The 19,121-nt window shown below is 40.2% G+C and overlaps 3 protein-coding genes and 1 long non-coding RNA gene across 7 annotated transcripts in view; 2 read left to right on the top strand and 2 right to left on the bottom strand.

The window, feature by feature from the left end:
• The first annotated feature begins 299 nt into the window (after positions 1–299).
• On the top strand, positions 300–3,286 carry LOC122406845 (jerky protein homolog-like). Of its 2 annotated transcripts, XM_043412624.1 has the most exons (4): positions 300–578; positions 646–1,050; positions 1,157–1,575; positions 1,893–3,286. In XM_043412624.1, exons 1-4 carry the CDS (start codon positions 573–575, stop codon positions 2,680–2,682), a joined length of 1,620 nt encoding a protein of 539 aa, XP_043268559.1. In that variant the 5' UTR covers positions 300–572; the 3' UTR covers positions 2,683–3,286. The 2 variants fall into 2 exon arrangements, with proteins under 2 accessions (XP_043268559.1, XP_043268558.1); XM_043412623.1 differs by having other exon boundaries at positions 300–1,050.
• Positions 2,937–8,505, bottom strand: LOC122406849 (lipase 3-like). Its single transcript, XM_043412631.1, has 8 exons — positions 7,895–8,505; positions 7,720–7,772; positions 5,011–5,347; positions 4,822–4,936; positions 4,295–4,541; positions 3,786–4,035; positions 3,562–3,704; positions 2,937–3,473 (listed from the first exon to the last, which is right to left on the bottom strand). Exons 1-8 carry the CDS (start codon positions 7,977–7,979, stop codon positions 3,324–3,326), a joined length of 1,380 nt encoding a protein of 459 aa, XP_043268566.1. The 5' UTR covers positions 7,980–8,505; the 3' UTR covers positions 2,937–3,323.
• Positions 5,335–19,121, top strand: part of LOC122406853 (uncharacterized) — a 17,304-nt gene continuing 3,517 nt past the window's right edge. Inside the window, exons 1-2 of the long non-coding RNA XR_006260094.1 lie at positions 5,335–5,889; positions 7,394–7,565. This is a non-coding gene — a long non-coding RNA (uncharacterized lncRNA). The remainder of the gene's footprint in view (positions 5,890–7,393; positions 7,566–19,121) is intronic.
• Positions 11,423–19,121, bottom strand: part of Lcch3 (Ligand-gated chloride channel homolog 3) — a 9,471-nt gene continuing 1,772 nt past the window's right edge. Inside the window, exons 3-10 of one of the 3 annotated variants that reach the window (XM_043412627.1) lie at positions 18,598–18,710; positions 17,610–17,683; positions 16,531–16,676; positions 15,832–15,989; positions 14,415–14,699; positions 13,983–14,213; positions 12,655–12,926; positions 11,423–12,514 (exon numbers count right to left, since the gene is read on the bottom strand). In XM_043412627.1, coding sequence (XP_043268562.1) covers positions 12,362–12,514; positions 12,655–12,926; positions 13,983–14,213; positions 14,415–14,699; positions 15,832–15,989; positions 16,531–16,676; positions 17,610–17,683; positions 18,598–18,710 — 1,432 coding nt within the window. In that variant the 3' untranslated portion in view covers positions 11,423–12,361. The remainder of the gene's footprint in view (positions 12,515–12,654; positions 12,927–13,982; positions 14,214–14,414; positions 14,700–15,831; positions 15,990–16,530; positions 16,677–17,609; positions 17,684–18,597; positions 18,711–19,121) is intronic. The other 2 variants (XM_043412628.1, XM_043412629.1) reach the window with 2 other exon arrangements.

The following is a 19,121-nucleotide window of genomic DNA, read 5'->3' as shown; positions in this document are numbered from 1 at the left end:
GCCCCATAGGAATAATTTGAGTTACTCAGAACGCAACTAGATGGCGCGTTCTTATGAGCGTCGTAATTAAATTGTCACTATTCTACAAAATACTTTCACACTATACTTTCAATCGTTTGTCGTCATAATTATTCCTTTTATTTATTATTATACTTACTACATGCCAATACTGATTACACTATATATATTGAAGCTGTGGAAGACTATATATTTGACTTTGACAGCGTAAGGAAAATAGGGTTCTGTATTGTCTGTAATCGGTAATACAGAATTCTTGAACGGCTTCTGTCACTTCGTGCGGGACTATAAGTTTGCACAAAAGCAACAAAAGCGAGCGTATTCCTTATTACATTGTTTACATCGTCTACATCATTCATCATTGAGATCACAGTTGTGCATATTTTTTGATGTGATGTTACGTTTTATTATCTTCGTTAACGTTAGGAATACATGTGCTTGAGCGTGTCGGAACTCCTCTCTGCAAACATAATTGTTTTATTTTTGTATTACCAAGAGACTCGGTAGAGTCTCGGGACAAATATTTATCTATTCAGAAAAATGCTGCAAGGGGGATGGTCGACTGACATATCCAGAGATGAGACATCACCTATGACTTTTCATCTGCTGGAAGATCCCCTCAAATTGGAAAAAGAAGATAATGAAGATGATGAAGATTTGGAAAAATCAGACGAAATCCCGGAGGAACCGCCGTCAAAGAGAAAACGTGTTTTAACGATATCTGACAAAATAACTATGCTTTATAAACTTGAGAATGGCACGTCACCCGCTGAAATATCTCGACAATACGGTATGTCAACTTCAGCGATTAGCAGAATGAGGAAAAAGAAAATGGATTATTTATCTAAAACGACGAAAGAGATAAGCATGCAACAAAAAAATTTACGAATTACACAAAACCGAGTTCTCGAGGACATAACGTACGCGTGGCTCTGTCAAAAAATTTATTTGGGTGAGCCTGTGAACGGTCCGACTTTGTGCGAAAAAGCTCTTGTACTTAATGAGAAAATGAACGGACCCTCAACTTTTAAGGTGCGCTTAAAGTTTTTCACTCATTCGCTTCCCTTGTAGCAGAAAACCTTTGTTATATTTTAATCAACATAAAAAATCTCACGGTTCGTTGCTTTCCTTTCTGAAGGCAAGCAATGGCTGGCTATATCGTTTTAAAAGGCGACACGGCATTCGACAGTGGGCCTTCCAAAACGAAAAAGTTACTGTCGACGATGTACAATCGGAACAATTTGTCAAGGACTTAAAAAAATTTATTGACTTCCACACATACGAAAGTGTTAATATTTACAACGTCGATGAGACTGGTTTGAATTGGAAATCATTGCCAGAGAAAAATAAATCTTCAGAGAAACGATCTTCCAAATCTGAAGACAAAGAACGAATAACTGTTGGATTCTGTGCCAATGCCACAGGCACTCACAGAGTGCCTGCACTTGTAATTTCCAGCCAAGAAAAGTACACGTGTTCCAGTGACTTCACATGTTTGCCTGTTGTTTATAAGAGTCAGGCAAAATCTCAAATGGATAGTGCTTTATTCATCGATTGGTAAATATCATTTCAGTAGTTATTTCAAATTTGTTGAAAAATTTTGCAGTCATGTCCATTTTGAAGATTTAATGGAAGTTCAGCTCTCTGTTTTTCATTTTTCTCATGAACGTTTTTTATGGCACCAATTGAATAAAAACTTGAATCGATTTTAATGAATTTTAATGCAGGAGTAGCTATTTACATTTTATTCGATCATCAAAAAGAGTCTTAAATACTATGCATGATATTTTTGAAAAGGTTTGAAAACTTAGAGAAGATTCGTGCTCAAAAAATTATTTCTCAATCGAGATAACAAATAATATCTCTTTCCAAAGGTACACGAATCATTTCATGCCTGTTGTGAGGTTGGAACAAGAAAAAACTGGGAACACAGGAAAAGTATTGTTACTATTGGACAATGCGCCTTGTCATTCGTCAGCCCCTCTACTCAATTCGATGGATGAACATTTTGCTGTTATGTACTTACCACCGAATGTAACTGTGGCATTACAGCCGATGAGCCAAGGAATAATAAGATCGGTGAAGGATCATTATCGAGAAGCACTAACATCACGTTTGTTAATATCAAGCAGGGTCGTGGTCGATGAATTCATTGATAATTTAACGATTAAAGATTGTTGCGAAATGATTGCTAGCTCATGGCAAAGAGTTCCCGCTTCCATGTTATCGAAAACGTGGGAGTTACTTTTACCCGATCTTTCAATCACTCGCGACAAAGACTTGCCATCGTCTTCTGGTCCTGCGCTACCGAAGGAGTTAGCCTCAAGGTTGAATCAACTCAAGTATTTTTGTGTAACTGAGGCTGACATCGAAGCCTGGTTGTGCGAGGACAGTGACGATCACGGTTGGGCGCCATTGACTGATGAACAATTAATAGATGAAGCGATTGGAGCCGAAACCTTCCACGTTAATATAAACATCAAGTGTGAACCAGAAGAAGAAGTTATACAAGAAGAAAAATGTTACAGCGCTCAGGATGCACTGAGCGCGATCAACATAGTTTATAAGTGGTACGAAAAACAATCGAAATGCATCCTCGATGATCTCATGATTTTAAACAAAATCAGAAATACTGCAATGGAAACGGCTTTTAAAAAAAAATAGTACTCGTGTGAAATTCGTATACAGAAAATACAAAACGCGGCAAAAAATCGCGTTGATTTACGGTTGTGCAAGGCGAGACCGACGAAGCTTTAATTACAATTATTTGTATTTATTTATTATTATGCAATTGTTACTTTAAGACGTATTCAACGGTAATTTATCACGAAGCTGTTGATCTTTAAAAAAAAAACATTTTCCTTCACGAAATTTCAAACTTCCTTCAATGTCAGGAACAACAAAATATTTCAAGCGTATTAACTTCAATAAATATATAAATTTTTATTCTCACTTTTTGGATGAAAAACATTTATCGAACCTGATTTCATTTTGATAAATATATAAACTTTAGTCTCACTATTGGGATTTAAATCATGTACATATTTATAACTTTGGATTTTGAACTGGATACACATTCAAATGACTGAACCAACGGAGAAGATCAATAAATAGACGGCTCTAAACCCAAACAAACGTTTCCAAATAACGATTGAAATTCGTTACGCCATTTCTCCGATTCAGCCCGATTATCGATCAAATGTTCAACGTTTCCATTTCGTACGTGTACATTTTTCATACGTGAAATTAATAAAAAATTATAGGAATATTGGTTGTTTAGTTTTTGTTCGTTTATATATATTGGACTAGAAGCGCTTCAGTATCTTTATAATTTTGTTGTAGAGCAATGACCTTGCGTCTCTGCCCCAAAGATAATCAATGTGGTTGAATTTAGCGTACTCAATTTTATGCTTTTCGAGTACGTTCGGCAGTGCGTCGGCCAGTTTATCCACGTCCTGTTTCAGGAACAAAAATAAAAGAAATTTTGAATAAAAATTTGTATAGTTTAATAGCCAAGAAAGAGAGTTTTTAATTATCACTTACATTAGGATGATTCAGAAAATCGTTTTCGCTGTAAAATATGGCAACAGGCACTTTCACCTTGTCCAACTTGTATGCGGGTGGTTCAGGTACTCCGTAAAGTTTCGTGTTTTTCGTCGTTCCATAATCGAATCGTCGAAAGATTCCTTCAACAGAATAAAACATAAAATTTTCGATCGTTTACGCAAAACAAAAACCGCGTAGAAGGCAATGAAAAACCAACGAACCTGATTGAATAGTTTGACTGTAATGAATAATTTGTTTGGCTGAAGCCCCCGCAGGAAAATGGCCGAAAATAATTGGTAGCATCGACTTGTCGAGCTGGTCGCTGCCAAATCCAGCAACGAGATAGAACCAACAGGCGCAAAACGTTTTGGTGAATGTGTCGGGTGCGTTTCTCATGAGCGTACCAAGAGCAGAAGCTTGCAACTTGTTACGAGGGAACCATTCGTTTATGTTGCAGTACGACTGCGCCCACTGAAACACGCTAACAATAAATATAACGTGAAAAATATAGAGAGCAGTTGGGAAGAACGCATTATTTTTTTGCCAACGACGAATAAAATGTTCTACATCTGAAATGAGAAATGGGAGGCTGATGCGGAGTGCGAAAAACCGGTTTATCCCGAAATTCTTTTCCACCAAACTTTGCAGGCTAAAGTACAATTCGGCCAAAGTATTCTTTCGTGTTTCTTCAACAATTTTCTTTTGTATTTCAAAGCGTGATAAGACCCACCTTCATTACGATGTGAAGTGGAACGACACACTTCAACAGTGGACTTCGCTGATTAGAGAGAAAGGCAATTGGGGCAAGGCATACCATTGCTTTGACTTTCCCACAGTATTCGGGACGCTCGCTCGCCATTACGAAAAAAGCTGTTGTGCCTTGACTGTAACCGATGTACAGGAGACTCGTCTGTCCGGTATTATCGAGAATGTAATCTATCATTGCAGGCACATCGTACAATCCCATCTCGTGCCAACTGCAAAATTAAACATTCGAAGGGTTAAATTTTAAACGACTTTTCGTCCGAAACTCAAATTAGTAAATTTTGCATTGAAAAAAATTTTCTGAAAAAAAAAAAAAAAAAAAAACAATTGAAAAAAGTTGCACCAAATTACGAAAAACTGCGCTGGAGCATGCATCGTATTTTCACTGTGAAAAATCGCAGAAAAAAGCGCAGTTTTGATTCGATTGAAAAAAAAAGCTTCAAGAAATAGGAAAATATCCATCAAATTTCTGGACATCACTGCAACACTTACCTAAAGTCCCAAAATTCTTTGTTTTTGGTCGTGTACTTTTTGTGATACTGGGAATAGCGATTGCCTCTCGCATTCCCGAGCCAAACGTCGTAGCCATTGTCGCACAGTTCGTAAGCTGAAAAAAAATCAAATAAATATGAGAATAAGGTTAATAAAATTTGGTAATTGGATAATTTTTAATTCACTTACCGAGAGCTTTGCCAGGTCCGAGGAGTATCCAATCAGCAGAACTCGAGAGCAATCCATGATGAAGGAGGACAGCCGGTTTTGATGACTTTTCCGTCGATTCGGTCAAACGTAACGGCGATAAATTCGGTTTTTCATTGTATTCCGAGTTGATTACGTCGTCGCTCGTGTTTTCCCGAATCGTTTCGTCCCCGTGCGGTACGTTGACGAACGATTTTCCATTGTTGATCGTCGCATCCTTATCCGGTTTTATCACACGATGTACTTCGAGGCGATAACCATCTTCGGTCCAAATAAAATGAGTCTCCGAATGATAATTGTGAAGGCGAGTAAGTTCGGGCTGCGTGAATAAATAATAAAAATTCGTGGTAGTGATAAGAGGATTATATTGATCAGCGTTAAAAGGAAAAAAATTATCGATCAATGTCATTCGTTGGAGAATAAATAACGGAATGTTCACAGGGTGTCCCGTCAGAAACGAGCATTTTTCGAACTCAAGTCGAAGACTTTCAATTTTTGCAATTTTTTCCCTACACGCGATAACCGAGCAAAAATCACCGATGAGCTATTTTCAAGGGCGCTCCCTGCCGGAGCGACTGGAAGTAGGGCAAAAATGTTTGGGACCGATTCCGAGCAAACGTCCTGCAAAAATGTTCAGTGGTTAGGTCTGAGAGCGTCGCGAAAAACAATCTAGTACGCTCGAGTGCCACCAGGGACTTTGTTACGAGTTATACGAGGGATTTCTACAAAATTGTTTGTAATAAATTCGTCTTCGCACTGGAATTTACTAAAATGACCATCGACAACGGAACACCCTGTGTATTTGCAGAGAAATATAGCGAATAAATAAAGAAAAAAATAAAAACACCAACGGAGAAACGAGTGAGAAAGAAATTAAACAAATCTTAAAAATAGTTTGACACGCTTTCAAAACGTACGTCATGTTTATAGGCTATACGCGTTGCTTTATCTCGACGAACGAGTGACTCATCGTGTTTACATTATTTCGCTATACTTGCCCGCACAATCATCTTGAGAATGAAAGTGAGAAAAAAAGAATAATAATACTCGGAAAATCGCATTTGTGTACGCTGAGGCAACTATCTTTCCGAGAAGCCTCTCCTCTCCCGCTTCTGTCCATTGTGTGCTCGTCTATCCTACTTTTTGTGTTGCCATCCTCATGCATATACGCAGTTATCCGTGCTTTGTTCTTCACTTCGTTTCAATATTACGACACTTGTTATTGATATGCTTTTGCTTAATCGGTCTTTTGTTTCTAATAATTATGCATTATTGACTAAAATTGACAGGCCAATCAATGAAACTAGTTGTCGTTATAAGCACTTTGTTTGATAACGTGCGCATGGTAACTTGCGTCGTTTCGGTGTAAGAAATATTTTTTTTTCAGTCATGTCCAAAACTAATATTTTTCCAATGTTATTATTTCGTAAATAAACTTCTTGATCGTAGCTTCGATACATTTCGTTGGTAAAAGAATTTCTTTTCTACAAAAAAGTGAGGTTATGTTATTCTCGAATATAGCGCAAGATTTATCGATGACAGCAATAAAATGAGTAATCTTGCATGGCAAAAACTTGTGGGATTTTACTGACTGCCCGCCCAAATAAAAAATAACAGAATCGGAGGGTCAAGGCTAAACTGTTTATTGAAAATTATGATAGTTTGGAATATTATCATAGTGGCAATGAAGAATTGTGTGAAATTGAAGAATACGCATATTTGAGTTTAAGCAACGTAAATATTTTAGACTCCATTATGCAGTACATTTGGTTGCTCTTCAACAAGTTCAAGGTCACGTTCATATTCCACCAAACGTAAATTAGGTTCATATCCATGACACACGGGTATAGAAATGCAGACGTCATACTGCTTCGGTGAAAAATATTAATTGCAAAAGTGTCGTCCATTTAAAGTATGAAAAAACAGTCAAAAGATGTGCAAAGTTGAAGGAGTGCTTTTTATTCTGTCGAAAATGACATGACACAAGGTAAACATTGAATATGGAAAAACTCGTGAATTCTCGTACGAGCAATCTACGCGAGTTATTGGCGGACTTTTTAAACGACGCACACTCAGCGATTGGCCCACGTTTACACGGATGTTCGCTGAATGACGCGTATCTATTGTAAACCTGTTTCGTTTTTTTTTCTACTGGTGTATTTCTGCCGGATCACACGATTTTATCGAAGTTTTAGGCATCCGAAATCCTGTTCTCAAAGAACCACTTCAATAAATTCGTATTTTATGTCAATTCCTCTCCCCCCCCCCTCCCCCATCGCTCCGTGAGTTTTCGTTGTCTAGCTTTTTTTAGGCACTGTCTTGAAGGCTTGCACGAATTTTTTAATCCGAAAATGTCTTATTACAGCACATGTTCACGGATAACATTTACGAAGTATTTAACCTTGACAAAAACGTGATATTTATTTACGAAGAGGAAAACGTCGCAGGCCACAGTAGGCAGCACGTGTTTTACAATCTACACGTACATCGAGATCCGATGTGTGTCAAGTGGACGAAGAACACGTTTTCACGATTGTGTAAGCAAGAAATTTGGGCTGTTCAATTTTCATTGATATCTCATGTTTCAATCGCCTCATATAACTATCAATCAATTTTTGGAAAAGCCTCGTGATAACCATGAAACGGTTGATTTCTAACAGAGAAAAATTAATGCAAATATGTTTAACCCACCGTTGTCATATGAACTTCATCTTCATTTGTAATTTTGTTCATTTCACGAACAGCTGTAGATTTTCAACACGAAACAATAATTGAGTTTGTATTATGATGGTAGAAAGAATATTGACCGGAATTGTTTGTGAAAGAATTTAGTTTGAAATGTTGTTTTTGCAGTTAATGTTCTTACACATTCGAGCGCTTTCTAAAATGCGCCGACCGGGAGCGCTGTCTTGATGCCTCTCTTTCACTATCTTTTTTTCTCTTGTGCTCATCCACTCTGAATGCGGTCTATTATTCACTTTGTATTATATGCGCAGCACTCAACCGCGTTCGAGCCAACTGTCAGATTCCAGACGATGACACACCGCACATCAAAGGCGAATACACATGCACAATGCACACACGTTTTTCAAATATGAATTGTGATGTAATAATAACTAGATCCAAAAGAGGATTTGGTTTTTCTCGTGCTTCGCGTTTCTCCAAAACGAATTATACTATTAGAACTTTAACGACGCGCACACGGTCACGGTTTTGTGAGTCTTCGCTCTTTGGCCCTTGTGTCACTACACACGGAACACGCTCTTTCGTTGAAACAGCATTTGCCTTATTCAATAACGTTTGAAAAGACATAAAAACGAATAAACATTCCGAACATAACCTCACCGATTTTTCGAACGCTTTTTATCGTTCTCGATTCTATTATTCGGAACGAGCGATGACGGAATACACGAACGACGTTCGTCGATCTGTTCTAAAGGAATTACTAACTAGAACTTCGCCGCCGTACCGTCGGTTTCTGTTATGAAGCTGAAGTGTACAGTAGCGCTACACCATGGCGGCGGGGGGAGGGGGGGGGGGGGGGGGGAAATGTGAAGGGTTTACAGCGCGCGCGCATATGGTTTTCTCTCTCTCTCTCTCTTTCTCCTTTGGTGTTTTTTCCTTCGTAATTTGGCGAGCGGAAAAAGGAAGTTCTCTAGAACTTCCTCATGTATCTTTTATAGATGTAGAGATGGAACCGTGTCAGCGCATTGAATAACACGCGAGTACACTCTGTAAAAAAATTGCACGATGCTGTCGACTGCGGAGCATTATTTCTTTCAAATAACTTGTTATTCTTGTGAAGCGACTTTTCTGAAGAGAAATCATCGAGATAGCATTCTCTGCAGAGTGGGGCTGGATTTTTTTACAACTTTCATCTGTTGCCTGATCGTCTTGCGAATTTGGTTAATCATTGTGTTCAATTCGTGTATTTTCGCGCGTGTACCTTTCACTTTTTCCCTGTGAGCGTTCGATTTACGAAACGCAAACCCCCTCCATAGTTCTGTTTATATCGATCGACGAACCTGCGACGAAGAGCATGGTGGGAGAAATGATCGGGATGTGCGACGGAGCTGCGAAATATTCCATTCCTTAAATTTCGTAAGATGCATGCATAAAATTGAAAAAAATATCAATCATTTGGAAATCGAATAGTGAAGCAACAAGATTCTGAAATCCACGGGTCGGAAAATCGTAAAGTGTGGTTTCCTCTCGACAGAAAATAGTCGAGCTGTTTTTCCTGAGAGGTTAAGAAAGTATCGAAATTTTTTAGCCCTCCCGAAAAGTTTTTTGGCCTCAACCCACTGAAGACGTTGATGACATTGAATCAGTCGAATCGCTGAAATTCTTTTCTAGAAAATTCGAAAATATCGAACCCTCTCGATTGAGTGTAAAATTAAAAATGGATTCATACACTGCGATTTCGCGGGAAATTTTGGCGGTCCGAAAACGGTTCGAAGCCGTTATATAATCCAAAGTCCAACGCTCCGTAACAACGGATGTGTTTAAAACACGCAATTGATTAATGCACTTCGATCACGCTCCGAGTCACGTTCTTCGTTCCGACTATTATTGCGTCAAAATTATGATCAATTACGCATGCAACTTGCGTACTCGAAGTGCTAGTCGTTAATTCGCGTTCGCTCCTTTCAACGGACAAACGACCAATAAATATTGTCTTTTCACTTTTTCGTGAAAAGAAACAAAATACTCGATTTTACGACGATTAAATAACTTCCTTTATGGAAGCATTTTTTTCACCAACTCAATAAAAACTCATTTTTCCCTCAAATTATAATCCCGTTCACTAAAGTTTACGAAAACTTTGCCATCCAGTACCGAACTTCGTACTGATCGACGATTTTTACACAAAATGACGTCACTTTTCATGAAAAAATTAGCGATTGAGAAATCGTTGAACAACACCGCACCAAAACTCGATATTCGTCGAATTTAAATGTTGGCTGTCAGTTAATTGGGTACGAATGAATCAATTTTTGCAAACAACTCCTCCGGCCCGCTCAAAATACATTCAAATAAATTCATTTGACATTCACAGCGAGACATTTCGTGCACATGGGGTCACTTTGACCCCAGGTCATTTTTGACATCGAATATCTCGGTAACTATGCGCTTTTCGGAATAAAAGGTTTGGTCACTTTTTGCAGTGAATCGATCCAACTTTAAGGCTGCAAAGTCGGATTTCCAAAAAAGTCTTTTTTCATTCTTCAAAAACGTGCTCAAAGTTTCTAGTGCGCGTAAAAAGCACTTTTTCGGTTAAATCTCTCGTAAAAAATTAAATCTTGAGTTTTGAAAAAAATCCTTACAGAGCTTTACAGACGAGGGTCCATGGAGGGGATAACGATTTCTTAATATTGGGGGTTTTACTTGTGAGATGCTCATCTGTAAATGCTATTAATGTGAGAAAAAAATTTTGGGGTCAACCTGACCCCAGATGCACACTAACGGTTAAAAAAGCCTTAAGGAGTTTCGGTACAAAAGTCTAAATATTAAGAAATTGATCAAATTTGGTGATAATGTTCTTCAACATCAAGTGCAAAAACACAATTTTTTTCAAAATTTTCTTCTACTTAGTTATCGAGTAATTACGCATTAAAGCAGATTTCTTATGCCCAGAATGTATACCTATATATATGAAAACGCTATGCTTATACACGTGAACTTTAGTGATCAATTACTCGATAACTGTGTAGAAGAAAAATCTTAAAAAATTTGTATTGTCAAATTTGGCACTAAAGAATATGTTAACCAAATTTTATAAAATTCTGAACTTTTGGAAATTTTTTATGCTTTTAGCATGGTTTAGCATGGCAACATTGTATCGCCTGTACCGAAACTCCTTAAGAAGGGTGGATCGCGACGATACAATATCGCCATGCTAAACCATCTTAAAAATATTAAGAATTTCATAAAACTTGGTAAATGTATTCTTTAAAAATATGGAAGACGATATAAATTTTTTAAGATTTTTCTACCACATAGCTCTCGAGTAATTGAACACTAAAGTTCACGTCTTTAAGCATAGAGTTTACACATATACAGTCATACATCTCGTGCACGAGAACTTCGATTTAACGCTCAATAATTCGATAACCATGTGGCAAGAAACTTTGAAAAAAATTGTATTTGCATACTCGATGCCAAAGAATGTAATCACGAAATTTCATCAAATTCTGATTACTTTGATTGCGTAATGCACCCTCCTTAAAACACGAGTCGGATCAAGCGATCCGTTGCGCTGCAAGTGCCTGCGATAAATATACTTTCGTTTTCGAAGATCCTTCAAACCTGGAAGAGCCGATTACGAATGAAGCAAATTGACTAGGCTCGCTCTCGCTCGCACGTCAAAAGAATCACATTTTCTCTCGTCGAGTTCGAATGTTCCCAAATATTGCGTATATATTTCATTGCACCCTTGTACTATTACAGAGAAAACTTTCGAAATTTAAGATATAGGAACATATTGTCTTTCGAATGGTATTAGCGAATATTCATACTGAATATTAAACGTAATTATTGATCTCTTACGTTTCTACGAGATTAGACTTAGCCTTCGACGATAGTGTAATCACAATAATAATAACAATCATAATGATAATAAAGATGAACAGAACCGGTTACTCGGTGAATTTGATTTTGTCTTAGCTTTTTTGTCTTTTAACATGATGAGTTTGGATGGACGTTGTCATAACGTGTTCGCGTATTATTGTAAAACGTCTCATCGTTCGAGTTTCTTGGCAGCTTGGGTTTTTTCTTTATCATTTTCATTTACATTTGAGTTTTCAGTACTTTCGACAACATACACACGTGTGACGTACGTCAACGAGATACGTCACCGTTTATTACACCTTAAAGTTAATACAAGACTTATTGAGACGTTGCAATCAACTGACTTCGTTATTTCTCGTTATCGCATGCTTTTTTTCTTCTTCTCGTAACGCTGTTACGTTCGAGTCCGGTCTCATTCTCACTGACTCACTTTCTCATTAAAACGCTTGCCAGATTCTCGCTCGATCCTTATCGTAAAACGACTAAATACAAATATTTATATCTCTTTTTGTCATTTTTCATAGTTTGTTCGTTCGTTTGTTTTTCTTTTCAATTAATAATATCAGCGATATCAATCGACGCGATACCCGGCGCGTGAAAATTCTTCCGAATCCACGATCAACGTGATCACTGCGGGCTTTATTTCCTTCTTATTTTTTTATTGACTCCCCCGAGCTACAGCTCCGCCACGTAAAATCTTTCATTCTCATCATCAATTCCGTAAACAACGAGACTTTTCCTTCAGTTTTCGACGTCCCCCGCTTCACAGCACGTAGAAGATCCAATATACCGCGTTGAAGAGCATAAAACTCACGGGAAATATGATCCTCGAATATTTGTCGATCACGTTCACGTCCTTGATCTTTGGCATCGAGGCTCGGAGCACCGAGGCTCCGCGACGGATCGCGTGCAGTACCTTAAAAAAATTTCCTCATTCGAGCCATTTCAAAAGTTCAATTCATACGTTTGCCTGTCCCATTGTATTTTTTTATCGCCGCATTTATAAATGAATGAAATCTGCTCGTTGTGAAGATTGTAACGACGAAAGATTCTCACCTTTGGCTTATTTTGCCTCGGTCCCCGATATCTCAGACCGCTGTTCCTACCGTGGACATTGTAACCGGCGGTTCTCGCGATTCTAAAGCTAGGCGGAAATTTGGCTGGGTCGTGATGCTGCTCGTTCCGAAGTCCTAACGAACTCGACATACCCGAGCCACTCGCGATTCCGGACCTGCTTCTGATGCTCGGCAGTGGTGACATTCGGAGATCTTGCAATTCTATTATATCGGCGTCTGTCGATCCAGGAAATGGTGAACTCGCTTTGCTCCCTGCCAAGACATTTGAAAAACATGAAAACTCATTATCAAGTTGCTGCTTTGAAAACGACGGGATTTTATTATTTTCGCGAAATCCGTTTAATCAGCCAACAAATAAACAAAACTTCAATACCAATTTTTGCACAGTGCCAATGATACGTCAATCCGAATTCAACCTATCGAAAATATTCGGTTCTGAACGAAAAATGTCCAAAAAGGTGGTATTTTACACCATGTCAAAAAATATATAAAAATGCATGATTATGATGGATTTCGTAAAGATTATTCATAAAAATGCGATGTAAAGGTTTATAATACAATTTTAAAAATCGTCTTTTTTCATCTGTTTTTCAAACGTCTAATACGCCATCCGCCATATTGGATTCCAACGTGACGTCACTCCGATAGTAAACAATCTAGATTCTTATCGTGCGCTCCGTGTTATTTTGAAATTTTACAAGTTATTATGCACGTTTGTGGACTTTTATCGTTCATTTTATTAAAATCGCACTATGGGAAACGGTTTTGTGAATGCAGAAAATAAAAATCTACCAATGACAAATATGTTGATGGTGGCGATGAATCGCCAATTTTTGTGGCATTTTTACACTTGTATTATTGCATTCGGGCACGAGACACCAATGATATACCACTACAGCTTATTATTTTCACAAATCTCATTACTTGATCTATCGCAATTGTTTTGCTTACTAACGGAGTGACGTCTAGCGTTTCCGGGCGAAAATTGAAAATCATAAAAAATAGTTTTCAAGACAATTTTCGGTCTTATAAAATTGAAATAAAATTTCTATTGGTTCATTGCGATCTCAGGATTATTTTAAAACAGTTTTCAAAAAAAAGGTGTAATACCCTATATTAGCCAATAAAACATGGAACAATCGTCAGGATTTTTTAAACGTGAGAAAAAGTCGGGACTCGAGTTTTCATTCGTGTCAAAAGGTTTGTCTCCGCGTTCAGAAGGACAAAATAAAAATTGAGGAAAATCGAAGTTGATGAAATCTGTCGATAAAATGCGTCATTAAAATCGGAAACGTTCGGTTTCCGTACCAGACGTGAGCGTCGTCGCTTTCTTCTCGTCGCCCTCTTTCTTCTTCGTCTTTTTTTTCGCTCTCGCTCCCCAATAAGTGTAGTTTACCGCGGCGTACTCCAAAAGAGCCGCGAATACGAAAACGAAGCACATTACGAGATAAATGTCAATAGCCTTGACGTAGCTTATGCGTGGCAGGGAGCTTCTCACGCCCGTCGATATCGTCGTCATCGTAAGCACCGTTGTGATACCTTAAGAGCGATAAAAACACTGAGAATTAGAGGAAAAATCTAGAACAGAGGAGGCGATCGATGGAACGAGCAAGCGCTGAAGAGCAGCTCGATTCCCGATTGTATTTTCATCAAAATTAGAAGAAGAAGAAGAAGAAAAAAAAAAGAGAAAAAAAATGGAAGAATTCCGAATGGAATTGAATGAAAACCGAAGCACCTTACCAAGAGCGACTCTCGCGCTGGTCGCTTCGTGATTTATCCAAAAGCTGACCCAGCTCAACATCACGATAAGTATACTTGGCAGATAAGTTTGAAAGACGAAGTAACCGATGTTTCTCTGGAGTTTGAAGCTCAGCGAGAGCCTCTGGTATATGCCGGTTGCCAGTCGTTCTTTTCGGTCGTTTGTCTCGTAACCGATTATCGTGAATTGTGGTAATTCGGCTTCCTCGACGCCACGAACAGGCGTTTCTTTCCAATACATGACCACGTCGAGCACTGTGTAACCGTCTGAAAAAAATGACGAAAATTTTAGCACCAAAATGAGAAAAAAGCCTGCAACGGTCCGGTCGAGAATTCATTGGGATCGAGAATCGTACGAGTTGGCTAGCGAAAAAACAACCGCGAAAAAAGGAGCAAGGAGCTTGATGATGGTGGAAAAACAACGAAAATGGAAATTTTAGTGGCCAAAATGAATTTCAACGAATTCGTACGGTTTTAAGATTCGATCGATGCTAGTGAAAAAATGCAAGTGCGACGCGCTCGAGGGAATCTTCGATCTGTCACAGGACCTATATCGTCCGTCCTAAGGTCCAAAATAGCTCGAGAAAATAGACGAAGCCAAATGAGGCGGTGGGTAGCGCAGGGAGCGAGAGGGGAGTTGTAGATACCGGAACACGGGGAATGAGCAACGAGGTCGATCCTCGAGATTGGTAATCCAGAAGCGCAGCATCATCGTCCTACCGAGGGCCTCGGGGTTGCGAAGCTTAATGCATTTCGCGGTACGGTATATAAAGGGAGAAGCCAGTTTACTCATTCGGCTCGTCGAACTCGTGCCACCAAATTCGGAGATGAGCGGCATGAATGCGAGCAGCAACACCACAAAATATAATCAAACGTAGAGATCACCGTGCGGTAAACGCGCGGAGAACGACGTCTCCGTTCGTACATTTATCCCTCCGTTGTTAATCTCAATTTGAATATATTCCATTACACGAGTTCGATATAAATCATATGAGAATTTCGTGTTCAAGCTGTAAACGTTATTTCTGCAAATTCTGTCATTTTCATTCGTGAAAATTCATTGAAATAAAACGAATTGGAAAAAATTAGAAAAAAAAAACAAACAAACAAACAAACAAAATTGCAGCTGAGTTTGTTGAATTCGGTCGATGAAATTGGCTCGAACTATTTGAACGAGAATAAATGAGAAACTGAGTTACCGAATTGAGGCCAAAGTGGAAGGACGAAAAAGTGTTTTTGCCAATCGAATAAAATCGGAATTAAGATCGCTCTGAATGACGTTGGAAAGAGTTTAATATTTCTAAACATTTTTTACAAATTTATTCCTCCATTGAAAAACGTCGGGGCTGCGGAGCTCCGATACTTAAAATGCATTCGTTTTTGTATTTAGTGAACTTACAACTTTCGATTTCGACCGTGCAATTCTGCGAGTCCAAGGGGTAATAATGAAGGTCCATCATGCACGCCAGTGTCGTGGTGAATCTCATTCCGTATGTGACAGAGCCGTCGCCCGAAAGTCTCACGAGTTTGTTGCGTTCGGTCACGTCGTGGAGAAAACTGCCGAGAAAAAAGAGAAATTAACGTTGGGAACGAGGGGGCGGGCCAACAGGAAGAAAAATGCGTCGCAGAACCCTTCGAGAGGCTTCAACGCTCACGACGGACTCGCATGTACATGAGGAAGAAATCTCGCGCGAACGAGATTCGAGAGAGAGAGAGACCGAAAGGGGCGACAGGCAACGAGAGCCCTTGCTCAAAGAGAACTATTTTGCATGAACCCCTGTTAACCCACATCCATGTATATCACGTATGCAGAGCTTTTCTCTTCCCGGAAAAGAAGGTGAGCGAGGAAAGGGGGCCGTAAGCTCTTGCGAGACGATCGAGCGTTTTCCCTTGGAGGACAAGCCAAAAGACTTTTGTCCTCGTCAAGATTGCGACGACTAATGACACGATTCAACGCAACGACTCTCCAATATTTTCAATGTACATTTCACCCCTTTTCAAACTACGATTCCGAGCGAGGGAAAGAATGTTTGAGTTAAACGGAAAATGGGAAAACGGGAGAAGGGAATTTCGACACTCGGGGCTGGCCTCTCTTTACCTGTTTTTGTCGTTCGCGAAAAAGGTGTCCGGGACCCAAATCTTCTCGGCGAAGTCACCGCTCAAGGTGAGAACTTCCTCCTCGTGGGAAAATGCCAGTCTCTCGTCTTTCCAGTACTGATTCAAGTACATCGTTATCGTGTAGTCCTTAAAAATTGAATTTTTCTATAGCACCGTACAACATTTGTGGATCGAGATCGATCGCGATTGCCATTCGCGAGATTTTTTCACGAGACAAATTGAACTATTTTTGTTGGGTATTTTCGAATGAGATTCTACGGGCTTCCGCGGTCGACTATCGCTGACAGGAAAGGCTGCAATTCGTTTCGCGAATTCTCCCCGAATGAGAGCGTCGAGGGGGAGCTGGTCAAAGTGCTAAAAACGTGATGCGCGTTCGCTGAAATTTGTTTGACGCAAAGCGAGCGTTTTTTTATCTCATATGCATGCAGCTCGGATAGACGGCTCTCGAAAAAGGGAAAAACGTGTGGATAAAAAATCGAAGGAAAATGTGATCGAGGTCGAGACTGAATGGCACAGAAAGGGTAAAGAGAGCAAGTATGTAAAATCTCGAATAATCTCGAGTTTCCTTAGCCTCGAGGCTTTTCTTCGTCGTTAATGGTGTTGGTAGTGTCGCGGCTCGGTGAGATACGTTCCTGCTCTCTCGCGGACACACACGACGACGCCCAAAAGGCTTTTCAAATACTTCGGATATCTGCGGCGCTCACGGATCACGGATATGGCCGATCGTAAATGTGGCGGTGCGCGCGCTCGCGCGTGCGGCCAAAACCGTGGGAGGATGAGCGAGTAAAGTGATGGAGAGACATGGGATTCGATGGGCGAAAAGAAGGGCGAAACTTCCGACTCGAAATCGGGAGATTTGCGTCCTCTTATTTGAGAACGGCTTGGAGAATGTCTATTGATCAAATAAATTACGAGCTTTATACGTTTTTCCGAGGGGCTTCTTTGATCTTCTTCTTTCCCCTTTTTCTCTTTCTTCCTCTCTCTTTTTTCCTCTTTTCATCCCCCACGCTGCTTTACGTCCCAGTCGAAATCCCTTCCCTTTTCAACTCTCCCACTCACCATATTTACTTCCGATATTGCATCGAAACTGGCGATCGTGAGATCCATACCAACCAGCAATGGTTCACCTGCAACAGATCCGGAAAAAGTGAAACAAAAAAGGGAACGAGTTCACGATCGAATTGGCGCTATGAACAAATAAATGCGCGATATTAGAGCGAAAGTCGATCGCATCTTCTCGCCATTCTTTTCTCTACTTTCCTTCCCGAGCATCTTCCTTCTGAACGCACCCTCGAGATAACGCGATTTTTTCATTCGGCCGCTCAGCGTCCGTAACGATAAAAGAACGGATTAATTTTAAACCGGAAACCGATATTATTCTCGACGTCGAGTCTCTCAATGGGGAAAAAAACACCGCAGGATTATCCTCGTGTCGCGCGTTCAGTACGGTGGAAAGTTCTATCAAGAGCCTTTCATCTCTCCGCATCGTTCGAGTGTTGTCCAAATGAAAAGCGTGCGTAGGCGCTCTCGCATTTTTTATGTTGGAAAAAGAGGATTTTTCTACCGGAAAAATCAATCGAGTCGTGAGAATCGTCGAAAAGAAAGAAAAGTTCGGAAGACAAAGCGCTCGGTGGGCCTCTCGAGGAAAAATCTTTCTCCGAGAGCCCACGGCGGGGAGGAAGCTCGTTCGCTCGCGCCCTCGCGAAAGCTGAAAAATAATTGACTGACATCGGAGGCACCCTCGAACGAAAGCTCACTGAAGAAAACGCGCTCGTTCCACTTGAAAAATGTAACGAAATAAAGTGAAAGCCCCCTTCACGATTCGCTTCTTCGTTCATCGTGCAAGGCGACACCAATTTACGAAAAATTCTTCATCGCGGCTAACGAGTCCGGGGAACAACGAAGTGTGAAAGATTGCGGCACAAACAATAATGATGCGATTTGAGGAACGACGAGAAACGCGCGCTTCGGTCGTCGAGTAACCGGATCGCGTCGATATTTTTCAAAGTTCAGAGGCTTTCAAGTGTCACATTTTTCGTATACTCACCACCAAAATTCGGACGGAGACGAATGTCGTAGCCGTCGAGGATTCGCGAGATCGTTTGCGTCACATTTTCCAGTCGATCCGACATCGCCGTGCCACCGGAATCGAGATAACCCCTGCGAACATCGTTCAATTAGTTTTTTCTCCTGACAGGTTTTCCAATCGTCAGGAAAAGGCGCGCGCGCGCGCGCGTCCCTTCCCCGTCCATCGTCGAGATTACTGTTGTTGTTATTGCGAGAATTTTATTCGATACGCAACGTCGGCGAGCTTCACTCGTTTCGGAAAAATGACGTAACCAAAAGAATTGAAAATTTGTCCGAATGAATTCGAGCGGGGGGAAGCAGCGACGATTTTTCTGAACGGAACCAATGACGGGCCGCGAGGGGCGATCGAACTTGAAGAAGTTGCGGTTCGCGTTCGCGAAAATGGGCTGCTGCCGGAAGCACGAGGAAAGCCCGGTCCCCGACGATCTCGGCTGGCTCCTTGCCGGCATTCTTTTTCTTCTCTTGATGTACATCTTCGCCAAG

This window comes from Venturia canescens, chromosome 2 (assembly GCF_019457755.1).
Source record: "Venturia canescens isolate UGA chromosome 2, ASM1945775v1, whole genome shotgun sequence".
NCBI lineage: Eukaryota > Metazoa > Arthropoda > Insecta > Hymenoptera > Ichneumonidae > Venturia > Venturia canescens.
The sequence above is the reverse complement of the archived record's forward strand: the minus strand, read 5'-3'. Positions and strand labels throughout refer to the sequence as shown.

What these genes read in the sequence shown, in the direction of transcription:
- LOC122406845 (XM_043412623.1), top strand. Translation starts at nt 559, where the DNA reads ATGCTGCAAGGGGGATGGTCGACTGACATATCCAGAGATGAGACATCA. An exon ending in ACGGACCCTCAACTTTTAAG is followed by an intron (nt 1,051 to 1,156) that starts GTGCGCTTAAAG and finishes TCCTTTCTGAAG; the next exon opens with GCAAGCAATGGCTGGCTATA. An exon ending in AGTGCTTTATTCATCGATTG is followed by an intron (nt 1,576 to 1,892) that starts GTAAATATCATT and finishes CTCTTTCCAAAG; the next exon opens with GTACACGAATCATTTCATGC.
- LOC122406849 (XM_043412631.1), bottom strand. Translation starts at nt 7,979, where the DNA reads ATGAGCACAAGAGAAAAAAAGATAGTGAAAGAGAGGCATCAAGACAGC. An exon ending in CGGACCTGGCAAAGCTCTCG is followed by an intron (nt 4,937 to 5,010) that starts GTAAGTGAATTA and finishes ATTTTTTTTCAG; the next exon opens with CTTACGAACTGTGCGACAAT. An exon ending in CAGTCAAACTATTCAATCAG is followed by an intron (nt 3,705 to 3,785) that starts GTTCGTTGGTTT and finishes ATTCTGTTGAAG; the next exon opens with GAATCTTTCGACGATTCGAT.